Source organism: Lepus europaeus, chromosome 2 (assembly GCF_033115175.1).
Source record: "Lepus europaeus isolate LE1 chromosome 2, mLepTim1.pri, whole genome shotgun sequence".
NCBI classification, from domain to species: domain Eukaryota; kingdom Metazoa; phylum Chordata; class Mammalia; order Lagomorpha; family Leporidae; genus Lepus; species Lepus europaeus.
The window spans coordinates 55066884-55087057 of NC_084828.1; the positions used below are offsets into that span (position 1 = coordinate 55066884).

The window sequence follows — 20174 nt, forward strand, 5'->3', positions numbered from 1 at the left end:
TTTAATTAGTGTTTAGCAGGTTCAATGTGGTTTGTAGATACAATTCTAAGAACATAATGATTTTTTTCCTTCCTTTCTCCCTCCCTCTCACCTGCTCTCTCCTTCCCACCCTCTTTGCTTCTCCTTTTCTTCCTTTGTAAAAGTTTTTGAGATAATATATTTTAAATTTAAATTACAGTAAAATTAATACTTCACCAAATAAGTTTAGCAAGTAAAAACAAAAAGACTCTACTTTAGTGAGAATATAGACAAAGACAATAATTGAATGGAAAAGTGACCATTTCAGCCATATACAGTAAATTTTAGAGTAATCACAGATCATTAAAATTATAGTAGTATAATATTCTTAACCATTGGTTTGGCAAAATTATGAAACAAGTTTTATAAAACTTTGCAGCAATATTGATACCCACAGATATTTCTTTCTTTTTTTTTTATTAATTTTAGCTCTCATATAAAGAAGAACATGTGGTATTTGTCTTTCTGTGTCTGGCTTATTTCACTCAACATGATGTCCTCCAGTTGCATCCATTTTGTTGCAAATGGTAGAATTTCATTCTTTTTTATAGTAGAATAATATTCCACTATGTACATACACCATGTTTTCTTTATCCATTCATCTGATGATAGACACCTTGGTTAATTGCAAATTTTGGCTTTTGTGAACAGTGCTGCTATAAACTTGGTGGTGCAGGTATCTCTTTGATATAATGTGTTCCAGTCTTTGGGGTATATACCAAGTAGTGGGATTGCAGGATTATGTGGCAAGTCTATTTCTAGGTTGTTATGAATTCCCCACACTGGTTTCCACAGTGGCTGCCCTAATTTATATTCCCAACAACAATGTTTAAGTGTTCCCATCTGTACATCCTCACCAGCATTTGTTACCCTGTTTTGGATTTTAGTCATTCTGAAAGGGGTGAGGTGCTATCTCATTGTCGTTTTGATTTACATTTCCCTTATGACTAGTAGTGTTGAGTGTTTTTCAGATATTTGTTGGCCATTTATATTTCTTCTTTTGAGAATTATCTGTGGAAGTCCTTTGCTTATTTCTCAACTGCATTGGTTATTTTTTAAGTTGCTGATATATTTGGGATATTAATCCTTTGTCAAATAAGTGGTTTGCAAATATGTTTTCCATTCTGTTGCTGTCTCTTCACTTTATTGATTGTTTCCTTTGCTGAACAAAAGCTTTTGAGTTTGACATAGTCCCTTTTGTTCAGTTTTGCTTTTCTTGCCTGTGCTTTGGGGGTATTACCCAAGAAGTTGGCATTTACACCAATGTCTTCGAGTGTTTCCTCTACGTTTTCTTCCTGCAACCTAACAGTTTCAGGTTTTAAGTTTAGGTCTTTGATCCGTCTTGAGTTGATTTTTGTATATAGTGAGAAATATGGTTCTAATTTCATTCTTCTATATATATATGCATCCAATTTTGCCAGCTCAATTTGTAGATGACATTATCCTTACTCCACTGTATGATCCAAGCAATTTTGTCAAAAATCAGTTGGCTGGGGCTGGCGCTGTGGCATAGTAGATTAAGCATCTGCCTGTGGCGCTGTATCCCATATGAGAGCTGGTTCGAGTCCCGGATGCTCCACTGCTGATAAACTGCAAAAGCAGTGCAAGATGGCCCAAGTGCTTGGACCCCTGCACCTGCACAGAAGACTTCAAAAAAGCTCCTGGCTCCTGACTTTGGATCAGTCCAACTCTAGCATTGCAGCCATTTGGGGAGTGAACCAATGGATTAAAGACCTCTCTCTCTGTCTCTCCCTCTCTCTCTCTCTTTTTCTGTAACTCTGTCTCTCAAGCAAGTAAATAAATCTTAAAAAAAAAAAAAGTTAGCTGTATGTACCTGGGTTAATTACTGGGCTCTCTATTCTGTTACATTAATCTAGATTTATGCATTGGTTTTTATGGTAGTGCCATGCTGTTTTGATTAATGTAGATTTGTAGTATGTTTTGAAGTCAGGTATTATGATGCTTCCAGCTTGATGTTTTTGTTCAAGATTGTTTTGGCTATTCTGGGTTTTTCTGATTCCATATGAATTTTAGGATTACTTTTTCTAATTCTGTAAAGAATGTCATTGGTATTTTGATAGGGATTGCATTGAATCTGTGGATTGCTTTAGGTAGTATAGACATTTTAATGATATTGATTCTTCTGCGCCATGAGCAAGGAATATTTTTCCATTATTTTTGTCTTTGATGATTTCTTTCATCAATTTTTGATAATTTTCATTGTATAGATCCTTTTCACTTTTTTCATTAAATTTATTACCAAATATTTGGATTTTTTGTGGCTATTGTGAATAAAATTTCTTTCTTGATTTCTCTTTCTATGAGTTCATCATTAGCATACCAAAAGCTACTGTTTTTTTGTATGTTTATTTTGCAACCTGCAACCTTACTGAATTGGTTTATCAGTTCTAACAGCTTTTTGGTGGAGTGTTTAGTTTTTCCATGTACAACATCATGTCATGGATAATTTGTCTTCCTCTTTTCCAATTCCGATGCCCTTTATTTCTTTCTCCCCTAATTGCTCTCGCTAAAACTTCCAGTACTATATTGAATAAAAGTGGAAAAAAAGAACTCGAAAATTAAAAAAGACAAATGATAATCAGTGAACTAGAGATTGATTGGGAGCTTCCTGAACTTGAAACAAAATATCTACACAAAACCTAAAGCTAATATCATACTTAATGATGAGAAACTAGATGCTGGGGCTGGTGTTGTGGATTAGCTGCTGGCTTTGACGCCGGCATCCAATTATGGGTGCTGGTTTGTGTGCTGGCTGCTCCACTTCTGATCCAGGTCCCTGCTAATGACCTGGGAAAAGCAGGGAAGATGGCCCAAGAGCTTGGGCCCCTGCACCCACATGGGAGACCCATAGAAGCTCCTGGCTCCTGGCTTCAGTCTCACCCAGCTCTGGTTGTTGCAGCGATTTGGGGAGGAATCAGCTGGTGGAAGATCTCTCTTTCTTTCTCTGTCTCTCTCTGTATCTGCCCTTCAAATAAATACATAAATCTTAAAAAAAAAAAAAAGAAACAAGATGGAATCTCCTTGAGATTGAGAGTAAGGCAAAGATGTCTCCAGTCATCACTGCTTTTCAGTATCATACTGAAATTCTTAGCTAATGCAATAAGACAATAAAAAAAATATAAAAGGTATATGATCTTGGAAAAAAGAAATAAAGTTGTCTTAGTTCACAGATGATGTATTTGTCTATGCAGAAAATCCTGAAGAATCAACACCAAGAAGCCCTCTGGAATTAGCAAGTGATTATAACAATGTTGCAGGATACAAGATTAATATATAAAATCAAATGCTTTCCTATATGCCAGCCTTTAAAAAATTGAGTTGGAAATTAAAAAAAAAAAACACTATTTACTTTAGCACCAGAAAAAAGAAAGAAAACAAATATTTAGGTATAAATCTAAAAAATATGTACCAGATCTATAGGAGGAAAACTAGAAACCTCTGATGTGGGAAATCAAAAATACAAATAAATGGAGAGATGTTCCATGTTTATTTATAGAAAGAATCAATATTGTTAAATGTTAGTTCCTCCTAATTTTTAAAAAGAGATTTCTTTTTTATTTATTTGTAAGTGGAGTGACGGGGGGAGGGGGGGCGGGGGGAGAGAGAGAGAGAGAGAGAGAGAATCTTATTCACTTTCCAGAAGGCAGAAATGGTTGGGGCTGGGCCAAGCTGACATTGGGAACCAGAATTCCATCTGAATCTCCCATGTAGGTGGCAGGGACCCAAGAACTTGGGCCATCTTCTGCTGCTTTCCCAGGTGCATTAGCAGGGAGCTGGATTGGAAGTAGAGTAGCTGGGCTTGAACTGGTGCTTGTATGGGATGCAAGAGTTGCAGGCTGCAGCTTAACCAATTGTGCCACGATTTCTGCCCACTTCTTCCCGATTTTATTTATATATTTGATAGAATCCTAATTGGATTTCTAACATGTCACTTTGTGGATACTGACAAACTGCTTCTAAAATTTATATGGAAAGGTAAAAAACTCAGGATTGCCAAAATAATATTAAAGGAAAAGAATAGAGGCTGAGTACAGATACTACTCAACCTTTTTTTTTTTTTTTTTTTTTGACAGGCAGAGTTAGACAGTGAGAGAGAGAGACAGAGAGAAAGAAAGGTCTTCCTTCCGTTGGTTCACCCCACAACGGCCGGCACTGCACTGATCCGAAGCCAGGAGCCAGGTGCTTCCTCCTGGTCTCCCATGTGGGTACAGGGGCCCAAGTACCTGGGCCAACCTCCACTGCCCTCCCGGGCCACAGCGGAGAGCTGGACTAGAAGAGGAGCAACCGGGACTAGAACCCAGCGCCCATATGGGATGCCAGCGCCACAGGTGGAGGATTAACCAAGTGAGCCACGGTGCCAGCCCTGACACTACCCAACTTTAAAACCTAGTTTAAAGCTGCAATGATCAAGACTCTAGGTACTGGTGAAAGAACAGACAGATGAAAGAAGCAGAATAGAGCACCCAGAAATGGACCCACACAAATACAGTCATCTGAACTTTAACAAAGGGGCAAAAGCCGTTCAGTATTGAAAGGATTTTCTTTTCAACAGATAGAGCTTGGTCAGTTGTACACTCACTATGCTACACAGGATCCTGCAGAGCAACAGGACCAATAGGATATCTGTATAGCTGTGAGAGCATATTTAACACGGGAGTTGGCATGCAGTTATGGAGGCTGACAATATTCTGTCTGCAAACTGGAGGATTAAGGGGGCTGGCAATAGAATTCAGCTGGAGTCTAAGGCATGAGTCCTGGGAGGCCCCCTGGTATAAGTCTCGGAGTCCAAAGCTCTGAAAACCAGAGGCTCTGATGTCTGAGGGCAGAGGAATTCAGATGCCCCAGCTCAAGGAGAGCAAATCACCTTCTCTCTGCCTTGTTGGTCTATTTGGGTCTTCAAAGGATTGAATGGTGTCCACCAATCCTGTCTTCTTAACTCAGTCTATTGATTCAAATGCTAATCTCTTCCAGCAACACCCTCCTAAATATACCCAGACATAATGTTAGTGTTACTGACTGTCTGGACGTCCCTTAGCCCAAGGGATAATAACTGTCACCCCCACATGAAAAATAAAAGTATATATATATATGTATATATATGTGTGTGTATATGTATTTATATGTATATATAGGTATATATATACACACACAAACATATAAATCTTTCATTAAAATATACTCAAAGTGGATCATAGACCTAAGTGTAAAATGAAAAACTACAAACTTTGAGAAGATAACATAAGAAAATCTAGATTAACTTGAGTGTGGAAATGAATTTTTAAGTACAATATCAAGAGCATAATCTGTGAAAGAAAAAAATGTATAAATTAGACTTAATTAAAATTAAAAAACTTTTCTGTGGAAGATACTGTTAACAGCAATAAAAAGACAAGCACAGACAGGGGAAGTATTTGTAAAATATAGACCTGATAATAGGATTTTATCTAAACTATATAAGGAACTCTCAATAATAAGAAAACCATATAATTGGAATGCAAGCAAGAGATCTGAATAGATACCTCACCCAAGAAGGTGTATGGTGGTAGATCAGCATATAAAAAGATGCACAACATCATCTGTTGTCAAGGAATTGCAAATGAAAACAATGAGATACTAATATGCATCTGTTAAAAAATGATAGGATCCAAAATACTGACAACACAAAATGCTGGCGAGGAGCTCTCATTCATTGCTGCTGGGAATGCAAAAATAGTACAACTAGTTTGCAAGATGGCTTGGCAGTTTCTTACAAAGCTATGCATAGTTTTACTGTAAGATTCAGGATTGTGTTCCTAGATAATTATTCAAATGAGTTGGCAATGCATATCCACACAAAAACATGCCTGTGACTCTTAATAGCAGCTTTATTCACAATTACCAAAACTTAGAAACAATCAAGATGACCTTTATGAAATATGTGGATTAAAAAACCTATGATACCTCCATTTAATGGGATATTAATCAGTGAAAGAAAGTGAGCTCACAAGTCATGAGAAGACTTGGAGGAAACTTAACTGAATGTTGCTAAGTGAAAGGAGCCAATCTGTAAGAGGCTAAATGCTATAATGATTCCAACTATGTGACACTCCGGAAAAGGCAAAACCATAGAGATAGTAACGCTGTCGGTGGTATCCAGGAGCTCCGAGGAGGGAGAGGTATAAATAGGGGGAACAGAGATTTTTTTTTTTTTTTTAGATTTATCTAATCATTTGAAAGGCAGAGTTACAGAGATGCAGAGAGAGAGAGAGAGAGGTCTTCCATCTGCTGTTTCACTCCCCAGATGGCTGCAACAGCCGGAGCTATGCTGATCTGAAGCCAGGAGCCAGGAGCTTCTGGGTCTCCCACATGGGTGCAGGTGCCCAAGGACTTGGGCCATCTTCTACTGCTTTCCCAGGCCATAGCAGAGATCTGGATTGGAAGTGGAGCAGCCAGGACTAGAACCTGCCCAAATGGGATGCCAGCACTGTAGGTGGTGGCTTTACCTGCCATGCCACAGCACCGGCCCCACAGAGATTTTAATGACATATTCTCTATAATGCACTCTAATTATGAGTAAAGGACATTGTGCACCTTTTAAAACCCACAGGGCTCTAAAAGACAGAGTAAATCCTAATGCAAATTAGGGACGTCAGTTAATAATCATGTGTCAATAGTGGTTCATCAGTGTAACAAATATACTATACTAATGTAGATTTAATGATTAGAAAATGAGGGGAGGAAAGAGAGGGCACATAGAGCTCTGTTAACATTTCTGTTCAATTTTCTGTAAACTTAAAACTACTCAAAAAAGTAAAGTTTATTAATTTAAAAAACTAGTGAAAAACATAAAAGTATATTGCAAACACTCATGTCCCAGCTATACAGAACTAATATTTGGAATTATATGCTTCGAATTTCTCTTCCTTTTAAATACAAGAAACAAAATATTACAGTGTAAGTGTTCCTTGACACCTCTGACTTCATTCCCCTTGCCCTCCCCAAAGGGAACCACGGTTACTAGTATGTGTCCTTGCAATCTCTTTTACATTTCTACATTCTTATGTGCACATGAATACTATTATTTTTCAGGTGTTTAGGAACAACATTTGCATCAAATGTTCTTGAAAATTGCATTTTCCATTCAACCCAATGTGTTAAAGAAATCTATGTTGCTAAGTATAGACCTAATTTTTAATTAAAAAATTTAACTAGTATCATATTCAATTGTTTATATGTTGCATCATATTTTCATATGTTGCTCTGCTGATAGATGATCAGATTGTTTCCAGTTTTATGTTACTACATCCAAACAGCAATGACCGTTTTTGAGTCAGATACAAGAGAGCATATTTTTCTGAGGTTTGCCCTACAGACTGAATTGCTGCATTGTGGGATATGTGCACTTTTTTTTTTTTTTTGACAGGCAGAGTCAGACAGAGAGAAAGGTCTTCCTTTTCCGTTGTTTCACCCTCCAATGGCCGCTGCGGCCGCGTGCTGCACCAATCCGAAGCTAGGAGCCAGATGCTTCCTCCTGGTCTCCCATGTGGGTGCAGGGCCCAAGAACCTGGGCCATCCTCCACTGCCTTCCCAGGCCACATCAGAGAGCTATACTGGAAGAGGAGCAATCGGGACAAAATCCGGTGCCCCAACCAGGACTAGAACCTGGGGTGCCGGCACCGCAGGCAGAGGATTAGCCAAGTGAGCCACAGCGCTGCCATGGGATATGTGCACTTTCAACTATGCTAGCTACTACCAATTTCTTGGCAAGGTGGTAATGACAGTTTACACTTGTGTTAGTACATGAGTGTTCCTGTTTCCACATATCCTCATCAACAGTTGATAATAATAGTTATTTAAACTTTTTCTAATTGAATAGATGAAAATACCTGTTTTTCAATTTTGCCTTCTTGATTTCTAGTGAAACTAAGGATGTTAAGAGTTGTTCCTTGTGTTGATTTCTTATTATTCTTTGCCTATAAAGGGTGCAGTTTTTCTTTTACTAAATTCATTCCTAGTTAATTGTTACATTCTGATTGCTCATGCTTTCTTAGTTACATTTATTTCAAATATCTTTTCTACCAGTCACATGTCTATTAAGTTTATTTGTGGTACCATGGTGGGAGAGGTATACACTCAGGATGGGCATGGATACCAGTTCCATTACTTATCATCAGCACGGCCTTGGATATTTTAATTAATCTATTAACTACTTCTTTCTCTTCATCTGTAAAATGGGATGAAAACAGCATCTAATTCAGAGATTTATTATGAAGATTAAATAACTCAAAATGCAGAGCACTTACATAACTTCTAAAATATAAACCGTATACCTTGGTGAGTTTTGACAAATGTATTTGGTTGTGGATTTATTGTTTCAGTCAATCTATAGAATATTTTCATTACCTTACAATGTTTCTTCATGCCCCTTGCACTCAGCTCCTTTCACCTTGCTCTCGGGTTAACCACTGATCTACTTTCTGTCACTATGGTTTTATCTTTTCTGGAATTTCATATAAGTGGAGCTAGGCCATATGTATTCTTTTGTGTCTGGTTTGTTTTAGTTAGCATAATGCTTCTACGATTCATCCAGGTTTTTGCATGTATCAGTAGTGTGTTTTTTCTAGAAATTTTATTTGACCTTGCATTGTGGTGTAGTGGGTAAAGCCTCTGCCTGCTGTCAGTATCCCATACGGGTGCCAGTTTGAGTCCCGGCTGCTCCACTTCCAATCCAGCTCCCTGTTAATGGCCTGGGAAAAACAGTGGAGGATGGCCCAAGTTCTTGAGCCCCTGGACCCACATAAGAGACCTGGAGGAAGCTCCTGGCTCCACCTGGATTTATTTTTGAATGTGGTCTGAGTACAAATTGATTTAATTTTTATCCATTAATAAATTGGCAATTCTCATTTCTGTCACTATCTTTTCATATATGGGTTCTAGCTTTATTTCTGTCCTCCTACTTGAGTAACTAACTTGTCTCCCAAATGTTCCTGCCAACATGTATATTTTCATTCTGTTCCTTATGTCCGGAGGGCTCCATTTTATTTTATTTTATTTATTTATTTTTAAGATTTATTTATTTATTTGAAAGTCAGAGTTACACAGAGAGAGAAGGGGAGGCAGAGAGAGAGGTCTTCCATCCACTGGTTCACTCCCTAGATGGCCACAATGGCTGGAGCTGTGCCAATTCGAATCCAGCAGCCAGGAGCTTCTTCTGGGTCTCCCATGCAGGTGCAGGAGCCCAAGGACTTGGGCCATCTTCTACTGCTTTCCCAGGCCATAGCAGAGAGCTGAATCGGAAGTGAAGCAGCCAGGTCTCAAACTGGCGCCCATATGGGATGCCGGCACTGCAGGCCAGGGCTTTAACCTGCTGCGCCACAGTGCCGGCCCAAGGAGGGCTCTGTTTTAACTCCACCTTTCAAAATCCTACCCCTTGCTCAAGGTTTAATTCAAATGGCCTTTAAAAACTTCCAGATTCTGGGGCCAGCACTGTGGCATAGTGTAAGTTAAACTTCCGCTTGCAGTGCCAACATCCCATATGGTTGCCAGTTCGAATCCCGGCTACTCCATTTCAGATCTAGCTCCCTGCCAATGGCCTAGGAAAACAGTGGAAGATGGAGACCTGGAAGGAGTTCCTGGCTTCTGGCTCTGGATTGGCCCAGCTCCAGCCATTGTAGTCATTTCATTTTGGGGAGTGAACCGGTGGATAAAAGACCTCTCTTTCTCTCAAATAAATAAATAAATCCTTAAAAATAGAGACTTTCAAATTATGTAATATATCTTTCTCCTTCTCTGACCTTAAATGAAGGGGCTCAATGTACCTATAGCATTTTGTCTCTTTAATATAAATATTAGGTCATCTCATGGGTTCCACAGCCTCTACTGTGTCTGTCCTCTTTGTCCTGCCAGATTGTGAGCTCTTGCATGTTTCTGTGGAGACAGAATAATCTCGCCCACCGTGTCCTAATTCCTGGAATGTGTGCATGTATCACCTCACGTGGCAAAAGGGAATTAGCAGCTGTGGTTAAGTTAAGGAGTTTGAGATGAGGAGATTATTTTGGATTGTGCAAGTAGGCTCCGTCTAATTTCATGGGTCTTTAAAATTGGAGAGAATCTTTAGCAGCACAGTTCAACATCAGAGGAATCTGTGGTTAAGGAGAGATGGGACATTATTGACTTTGAATGTGGAGGAGGAATGGAGTTGCTCCCTAGAAGCTGGAGAAGGGAAGGACATGGAGTCTTCCTTTCAGCCTCTTAGAAGGAATGTAGCTGTGGCCTTGCTGTTGCCTTGACTCTGGTGGTAGACATGGAGGGACAGCCTTGCTTGCAGCCTGTAGCACGGTGACATCTGTGTTAAATTTCTGGCCCACAGGACTATAAGATAATAAACCTGTGCTGTTTTAATCTATGAAATTTGTCATAATCTGCTACAGCAACAATAGAAAACTGATGTGTTTGCTCACCACTGAGTCCTCTGTAACTTGAAGTAGATCCTTAGATACAGACAGGGTACTCAATCATGATTCATTGACTTGAGTGATGCAGCAGTATGGTGCTTGGAACTATGGAATGACTTTGTTAGGTTCCTTAATGATCAGCCTGATGCTCATCACTGTCACTAGCATGTATACCTTTGTCAGTTCATAGCAAATGATGTCACTGTAAATTGCTCAATCCAGTTTCCCTTGTTTGGAGCCTGACAGCTCAATAGCGTCAAGTCCCAGGAAGAGATGCCTTTTCTCTATGCTATTTGACCTCTTCAAAGATGCTTGATTGGGACCTTTTGGAGAGGCCTTTGGAAAACTTTGTCTAGTGTTTACCCTTAGTGTTAACATCATGGGATTTAGAATCTGCTATAGGCCTTTGGAACCCTGGCTCTTAGGTCACTGTCTTAGTCAATTTTCTGCTACTATAAAAGAATACCACAGCCTGGGTCATTTATAAAGAAAATAAACTTATTTCTCACAATTGGGAAAGTCCAACATCAAAATGCCAGCATCAGGTACATCACATGGCAAAAGAGCATGTGGACGAGAGAGAGAGAGAGAGCAAGAGCGAGCAAGTGAGCAACAGAAAGCCAAAGAAGCCAAACTTGCTTTAAAAATGACCCACTCTCTCAATAACCAACCCACTCCCATGGTAGTGGCCTTAATACATCATGATGCTAAAGTCTGCTTGACCTAATCATTTTTGCCATCACCTCACAATACCATCACACTGGTGAATCTCAACATGAGTTTTAAAGGGTACATGCAAACCTGAATGGTCACTAAATCTCTCAGACCCTCAGTTTTCTCAAAAGGGAGCACTCCAGGGATATCTATGGTGGAGGTAGCAGTCCTTCCATGAGTTTTCTCAAAGATGAAATGAACATGTGTGAACGGTTATTGGAACATAGTAGGTGTTCAGTGCATGCTAGCTTTCTTCCCATTTCAGGTGTATCACCACCAACAGACTGGTTCAGATTTCTGTTTACTTTTTTTTTTTTTTCTTTTTTTGACAGGCAGAGTGGATAGTGAGAGAGACACAGAGAGAAAGGTATTCCTGTTTGCCGTTGGTTCACCCTGCAATGGCCGCTGCAGCCGGCGCATCTCGTGATCCGAAGCCAGGAGCCAGGTGCTTCCTCCTGGTCTCCCATGCGGGTGCAGGGCCCAAGCACTTGGGCCATCCTCCACTGCCTTCCCGGGCCATAGCAGAGAGCTGGCCTGGAAGAGGGGCAACCGGGATAGAATCCGGCACCCCAACCAGGACTAGAACCTGGTGTGCCGGCACTGCAAGGTGGAGGATTAGCTTGTTAAGCCATGGCGCCGGCCCAGATTTCTGTTTACTTTGACAAGTTGATGACAAGCAGGTGATGCAACATGACATTTGTTCTTACTTTTTGTTTGTTAGTTTTAATTTTTAACATATAAGCCTTTGGGTTACCTCACACTGTCTTATAGTTTGAAGTTCAAAGTTCTGTGAGCCATTTGAGGTGTTTTGTTAAGAATAGCCTAGGTGTGGTGGATGGTTTTAGTTATTTAAAGACTGAGAGGGGTTGATAGTTGAAACAAGAAGTAGAGGTATGGAAGAGAGTAAAATAAGGTATGATACAATGAAATACATACCTGTAGGGTAGCAACACTAGAGAGATTGTCATCTAACAGAGCAGGACTATCATACTAGCTGTAGGAGAAGCTACTGAGCCACCCATATCTGCTCACTTACTAGGCCTAGTATGAATGAGCACATTGGGGTTTATGACAGTGCCAGAAGACAGATGATCTCTGGCATATGATGACGGGCACATCATATTTAAATCTCAGTGTTTTGGTCCCACTTTGCTTATCTCACACACTTTAAACCTTTTTTTCAAAACTCAAAGGATATAAAAAAACAGCTGGCAGTTGCTTGGTAAAAATGAGGACTCCTGACTTTTCCCCTATGGACAGATTCAGTACGTCTGAGTAGGGTCCGGGGGATCTGCATTTTATTAGCCAACTCTTATCCTAGTTACCTCCCAGGCGAGTGTTTGTGGGAGATAGAGTCTCAGGCACAAACTTATTGTTCATTGCCTACTTACTGTCAGCAAGGTACAAAGCGTTATGGGTACCACAGCCCTTGCTTGCAGTGGATTTCACGTGGCGGGGAGAAATAAGACTTGTGTACAGACATGACAGTGGCTTCTGACTCTCCACATTGGAGTCAGGCTCTTTTTCCTTCTTCACATTTCACTCTGTGCAAGCTTCGCATTGGTTTGGAATAATTTATACACTTCTCTACTAGATGGTGTAGCCCTTAAAGGCGAATGTTTTTCTCTACATAGCTGCACAGCATCTGAAATGCAGTTGGTATTCAGTATGTGTTGAATTAAGGTGTGAATGGGACTGAGTGGTACAAAGTCATGTGAGTCCTGACAGGGTGAGAAGTGCAGTGAGGGAAGGGAAGGGAACTATATTCAGGATCTTAGGGATATTAAAGGATGTTAGGATATTTGAGACAGTGTGGGGCCATGGGGGTTCCCAACAATCTTTTCAGTTATTAATGTTTTCCAAAAAGCCAAATATATATGGATATTGCCTTTTTGATATTTCTGTCATACACATAAGTATCCATTTTTCTTTGTTTTCTACAGGAATCACAGCAAGGCCAAACAGACCAGACAGAATTGCTCAATAATGTTTTGAAATATCAGGGTTTGATCCTGGGATTTTAGGTGGCTGTTAGGACTTGTGTGATTCTTCCTGTTCTTCTTTTTAAAGGCTATCCTATACAATTTATTTTTAAATTTTTACTTTTAATTGACAAATAATTGTATCTATGTATGGGGTATAGTGTGATGTTTTAATGCACACATACATTGTAGTAATCAGAATATTTCACATATCTGTCACCTCATACAAATATCATTGATTTGTAGGTAGAACATTCAAAATCCTCTCCTGAGCTGTTTTGAAGTATTCAGTACAATATTGTTATGCATTGTCACTGACATTGCCATGGAACAACAGAACTTACTCCTCCTATCTGATCAGCTGGTCAGTTTTTTTCTGCCCCTTTCCTCTCCCCTCCCCAGCTCTTGTAACCACTATTACACTTTACTTCCATGAGATCCACTTCCTTGGCTCCCCTGTGTGAGTGCGATCATGTGGTACTTGTCTTGCTGTGCTTGGTTTATTTTGCTTAACACAGTGTCCTCCAGGTTCTTCCATGCTGCCACAAATGACAGGATTTTATTCTTTATAGATGAATAGTATTTCTTTGGGTGTTTTTGCCACATGGTTGTGTTTTTTTTTTTTTTTTAATCTGTTCATTCATTGATAGGCACTTAGGTTGATTCTCTTATCCTGGAATTCATATCATAGTGCTGCAGTAAATGGAGAATAAAGATATGTCCCTTTGACATACTGATTACATTTCCTTTGGATATAAACCCAGTAATGGGATTGCCAAATCACACGGTAGTCCTGTTTTTGATTTTTTGATGAACTTCTTTTCTGTTTTCTTTCTTTCTTTTTTTTTTTTTTTGACAGGCAGAGTGGACAGTGAGAGAGAGAGACAGAGAGAAAGGTCTTCCTTTTTGCCGTTGGTTCACCCTCCAATGGCCGCCACGGCTGGCGCACTGCGGCCGGCGCACCGCGCTGATCCGATGGCAGGAGCCAGGTGCTTCTCCTGGTCTCCCATGGGGTGCAGGGCCCAAACACTTGGGCCATCCTCCACTGCACTCCCTGGCCACAGCAGAGAGCTGGCCTGGAAGAGGGGCAACCGGGACAGGATCGGTGCCCCGACCGGGACTAGAACCCGGGGTGCTGGCGCCGCAAGGCGGAGGATTAGCCTAGTGAGCCACGGCGCCGGCCTCTTTTCTGTTTTCTATAATAGTTTTATTGATTTATGTTTTCAATCAGTAGCATATGCGTTCATTTTTCTAAACATTCATGCTAGCTTTTTTTTTGTTTCTTGCATTTTTGATAATAGCATTTTTATTTGTGTAATGTGATATTTTTTGGCTTAACAGCCCCAAATCATAAGCAACAAAAGCAAAAATAGACAAATGGGTTGATGTCAAGCAGAAATGCCTCTGCATAGCAAAGGAAGCAATCAACAGAGTGAGGATACAACTGACAGAATGGAGGAATGTATTTGCAAATTATGCATGTGACAAGAGGTTAATATTCTGAATATATAAGGTACTCAATAGCAAAACACTAAACAATAGAATTTTTAAATGGGCAAAAGATCTTACAAGATATACAAATGACCAATAGGTGTATGAAAAATTGCCCAACATCACTAATCATCAGATAAATACTTTTTCTTTATTCAAATGGGATTCCTGAATCTTGGCAATATCATTTGGGAAGAGAAGAGACACTCATACTCTTTTTTTTTTTTTTTGAAAAAAGATCTACTTGAAAGGCAAAATGACAGAGAGAGGGACAAAGAAGAGTGAGCATGGAGAGAGAGAGAGATCTTCCATCTGTTGGTTTCTCTCCAGATACACACAACAGCTAGGATTGGGCCAAGCGGAAGCCAGGAGCCAGGAACCCAGCACCTGGGTCTCCCATGTGGTTGTAAGGGACCCAAGAACTTGGACCATCATCTACTGCCTCTCAGCACATTGGCAGAGAGCTGGGTTGGAAGTAGTATAGCTGGGACATTAACTGGCATTCTGACATGGGATGTGGGTGTCCCAAGCAGGCTTAAGCCCTGTTTCACAGAGCCCAATCTTCATACTTTTATCATGGAGATGATAGGCTGGGCTGGGCTGCGAGTGAATAGAAAGCCCTCCTACAGACCAGACTTTCACTTCTGCTTTCTTGCTTCCACTCAGGCCACTCTACTGTTGAGGTGCTGCTTTTCCTGGGTGCCCTTTTCACCTTAGATTTTGCTTCTACTACATGGCTTTAGAATGATCTCCTCTACCACATGACCTTCTCAGAAGGCATCCCTTCCTATCTTAGGCATGCCAGTCATCTTAGCAATGCTCCTCAAACTTTCAACTAGTGTGTTAGTAAGGGGCATATTCAGTATTTCTGTTTTTTTTTTTTTTTTAATTTCCTCAACCTATTGTGCGCCTTCTGTTGTAAGCAGGGGTATATCTATTCTGTAATGGATGCGTCAAGCCCCTGATGCGCTGCTTGGTACTCCAAATGCCTTTAGCTTCATTGTTCACCTACAGCAGTCCTCTTCTATCATTTTTCTTACTACTGTAACTTTGGGTTTTAGCCATGACTCATTCTTGACATCTGTGACAGTCTCTTGCTTGAGGCATTGCAGAGTAGGAACTGGTTTATCTTCTTAGGATTTATAGAACACATTCTATTATATTACTGCTGCTATTATCATTCCCTTTGTCTTTTGTCCATCTTAATGGCCTGAAAGAGAGGTTATGTGCTTCGTAGGTATTGGTTCTTAGAGCAGGTGGCACATGACTGAGGCTGGTGGACTGGTAGGTGGGATGACAAGGTGAGTGTCGCCTGGAACTACTTTGTGGCATAATGGTTGGACAGGGTAGCAGGATATTTCACAGGGCGTGTTCCTTGGCTTTAAATGCATTGTGACATAGTGTGAAGGTTTGTCTGCTCTACTTCATGTGCAAAGAGGAGCACACTGGTTCAGTCTCAGAGGAGGAGGAGGAGGCAGTATAGATTTAGGGCCAGTTAGCATCTGCTTTTCCCTCTGGAGTCTGAAACTATTATAAATTCTTGAGAGAAGAGAATTGAATTGGACTTGACATTGAGGAAAGTATGGAGGTAAGGCTACATTAAGAGCACTCTTTCAAAAGAGTTGAAATTTGGGAAACTGTAATGACAGAGAATCAAAAAATTTCAAAGCTACATATACTTGTATATACTTTGCATGTTAAGGCAGATAGTAAAGTGGAGCTCAAGAAATAATTCAATTTTGTATTGGAATTTACAAATGTATCTGAAAATATGAGTCACTATAGAAGTGCTTTTTTGGGTGGTGGCTGAAGATGAAATACTATTTTTTTTTTCTCAAAATGGTGTTCATTTCAAATGCAGTTAGCTATTTGGTTGAGATTACATCGAGAAAATTGTTGAGTCCCCTCTGAGCTACTTTGAATTCTCTCATCTTTCTTGTCTGTGATTTGGGTGGCTGTAGCACCTGGGAATTAACAACTAACACCTACTTTAGATCTTGTGCTTTGCCTCCCTTTGGGATGATGAGTAAGTGTGTGTATGTGTTATGTGGTGGTCAGCAGGAAGGAGCCAATGAGAGCATCAGGAACGGTTTCTTTGTTTTCAGCCCAGAGAGTCGGTTGGTGCCATTAGGAGTGGAGGGTTTCTTTGGATGGAGGAAGAGTATGAATTTTTAGTATGACTGTCTGGAAGCCAGTGATTGGTCCTTGCAGCCCACTGTTTTAGGCCTGGGTAAAGCACTGTCCTCAGCATCTGTCCCACCACCACAGGTGGGAAGATTGGGCAACGGAGGTCCTGCAGGGCCTGCTGCTTTCCTACCTCAGCTTTTCCCCTGGAGCTTTCTGCTGACTGCTGGCCAAGTACGTTCTGCTGTGTGGAAAAATCTGTGCTCCTGTGCCTGTTTTTTGGGTTTAAACCTAATCAGTCTTTGTGGTACTGTACTTGGCTTTCTACGTTGCACCTTTAGGCAGTAGTGTAGCAGGGAACAAAAGATAGAAGGGTGGATAATGGTTTCTAAACGATAAGTGAAGTGTGGTTTGAGGATGTGGCTGATTACCTTCTCTCCACAGTGGAAGTGAAGTCAAATGAACACCACTTCCATGTTCCTTGTAGCTGGGTCTGTTGAGTCCTGTAGCCAGGAAAATACTACAGGCCTGCTTTGATTTCCTTTTGTATGGATCTTTTAAACACAGAAAGATTCCAACTGTTAAACTGTTTCTGATTAAATGGCAAAGATACAGAAGTTCTACAACTAAAGTAGGAAAAGATCATTTTCCCCTTCATGGTTCACCTGCTATCCTACATCAAAAACCGTCAACTACTCTCCATGCCAGTGGGTGTGAGGATATAACACTGGTCCTGTCAGCCTTTGGGGTGGCATGTAATTACAAATTCACAAAACTCAAGACTAATTTTCTGTAGCAATGACCTAAAATGGAGGGCACTTTTTTTTTTAAATTTATTTATTTTACTTGAAAGTCAGAGTTACACAGAGAGAGGTTTTCCATCCGCTGGTTCACTCCCCAGATGGCAGCAACGGCTGGAGCTGTGCCGGTCCAAAGCCAGGAGTCAGGAGCTTCTTCCGGGTCTCCCACGTGGCAGGAGCCCAAGAACTTGGGCCATCTTCTACTGCTTTCCCAGGCAATAGCAGAGAGCTTGATTGAAAGTGGAGCAGCCGGGTCTCGAACCAGCGCCCATATGGGATGCCAGCACTTCAGGCCAGGGCGTTAACCCGCTGCGCCATAGCACCAGCCCCATGGAGGGCACTTCTGTTAGTTAGCCAGAGGTGACTCCAACATGTAGCAATAGTGGAAATAAAATGTACAATTTCATTTGACTTGATATCCACCTGTCTCAGTGAGACTAAGTGATTTTAGCAGTAAGTCTCAAACTCTCAATGGCTGAGCACCAAGAGGAATGGTTCTACTAAAATCTGAGGCAGGCTGGTTGACTGTCCTCTGTGTGGCAAATGTGCCATGCTAAGGTTGCCAAAGCAGGGGAAGAGTGAGATAAAGGCAGTCACGTAAGCTCTTAGCTGACTTAGTCTGGGAGTGACATGTGCCAGTTCCACACTGAGTCCATTAGCCAGAACTGGGAAGAAAACAAAAAAGATACCAACCCAACTGGATATTTAGTGAACACTGATGGTCTCTTCCACATACTTGATGGTTGATGCTTTGAAAAAATTAGTAGGCAATTTCTCATCATTCCAGTTTTAAACATAAGGTAAAGCTTTCATGTTACTTTTCTTCAAATATACTGCAAGAGCAACAGGCCAAGTACCTCCTGTCATTAAATTGTTTTTTTGAGATCTATGTTAGAAACAGTGAAATTTTGCCCGACAGTTGTGAAGGTTGGGTGAATTATTTAACTTCTTTAAACTTGTACCCTAATTGAAAACGAGATAATCCCTCATTCATGGGTGAGTTCCAAAATCAGGTTAGAGATAACATGTAAACACTTTGGCACAAGGGCAGGTGATTAGCCTAGAGATTAAGATGCCTGCAGCCCATGGCAGAGTACATGGGTTTGATGACTGGCTCTAGCTCCTGACTCCAGCTTCCTGACAATGCAGACCCTAGGAGACATTGGTGATGGCTCAAGCACATGAGAGACCTGGATTGAATTTCTGGCTCCTGGTTTTGGCTAGCGTTGCAGACATTTGGGGAGTAAACCTGTGGATGAGATTCTCTCTCTCTCTCTCTCTCTCTCTCTCTGTTCTTCTTCTTCTTAAATAAATTAAAAATCAAAGAATGAACAAGAAACATTTTTGACACAGTGCCTAGTACAAGCTAAATGTTCAATAAATGTGAATTTTAATTCTCCTTTGATTGATACTGATGATATTGTAGTGGAATATATGATTGTCAACTGTAATGTAGGATCCTCTGAAAGAGTGATGGATCCAGGATCATCAGAAGACTGTACTCTCTGGGGACAAGTGATGTTTTGGGCAATTCCAGAAATGAAATATCCTCTGTTGTGTTCTTATTTTTTTAGGTCATGGGGAGTTTCAAAGGTCATGCCCTCCCTGGAACCTTCTTCTTTATCATGGCTCTTTGGTGGAGCACTAAGAGTATTCTGAAGTATATCTTTAGAAAGCAAAAGCGGACCTGCTACCTGGGTTCCAAAGCATTATTCCGTCGAGCAGAAATTTTGGAGGGAATTGTTTTACTCTGCATGGCCTTAATTGGTGAGTGGACACTTCTGTGTTCAGTGTTCTCCTTTGGGGTATTTTCACATGCTGAGAGGTGATGCAATATAAAATTGAGATACTTGCCAAATGAAATTTTTATTAAAATATGTCTCAAACATGTTTAACTTCTATCTGATATACTTGTTAGGAAGGTGCTACTTTCATGTTCATATAAAAGTCTACTCCTTTATGAATTATTTAAAGTAGTTACCTTGCCTGCCAAGTTAAGGTGGATTTTCTTTATAGAATTAGTTGGCATCTTTGAAATAATTTTATATAAGTGTCCTGACCCCTGAAAGAATAAACTCTGTCAGAAATCATCTTGAAAATGACACCAAAACAATCAAGTGATTATGAGCAAGCTTCAATAATTACTCATTGCTGATGGGCAATAGAGAGGGTCAGGGCTGAAAAGACCTTGCTTCCCACGCTCACCCTTTCACTTGGTTCCTAAATTGCAGGAAGAGGTTAGGCCAGATGACCTCTAAGGCCTTTCCTTTGACTATGAAGGTCGATGAAATTTTCTGTGTTGTTAGAGTTTCACTGTAGCCTCTCCCTTTATTAAAGGCGTAACTTTCCATTTTCCCATTAGATTTCTTCATTCTTTATTCATGGTAGTAGGTCTTGGCCATGACCCTCAAGTTACAGAGTGAAGGTTCTGGTGTCCTATTTTCACAATGGGGTGATTATAGATAACAAGAATGTACTGTATATTTTTCTAAGGAAAACAAGTTAGAAGGAAGTATTTTGAATGTTAAATACTTGAAGAGATGTTTTCCCAGACTTGGACATTATGAAATATAAACATGTGTTGAAATATT

General features: G+C 40.4%; 1 protein-coding gene across 3 annotated transcripts in view; it reads left to right on the forward strand.

The window, feature by feature from the left end:
* The window catches only part of TMEM45A (transmembrane protein 45A), a 98373-nt gene that overhangs the window by 55808 nt on the left and 22391 nt on the right, over window positions 1-20174 (forward strand). For all 3 annotated transcript variants that reach the window (XM_062176321.1, XM_062176330.1, XM_062176340.1), the window contains one exon: window positions 19158-19350. In XM_062176321.1, coding sequence (XP_062032305.1) covers window positions 19158-19350 — 193 coding nt within the window. The remainder of the gene's footprint in view (window positions 1-19157; window positions 19351-20174) is intronic.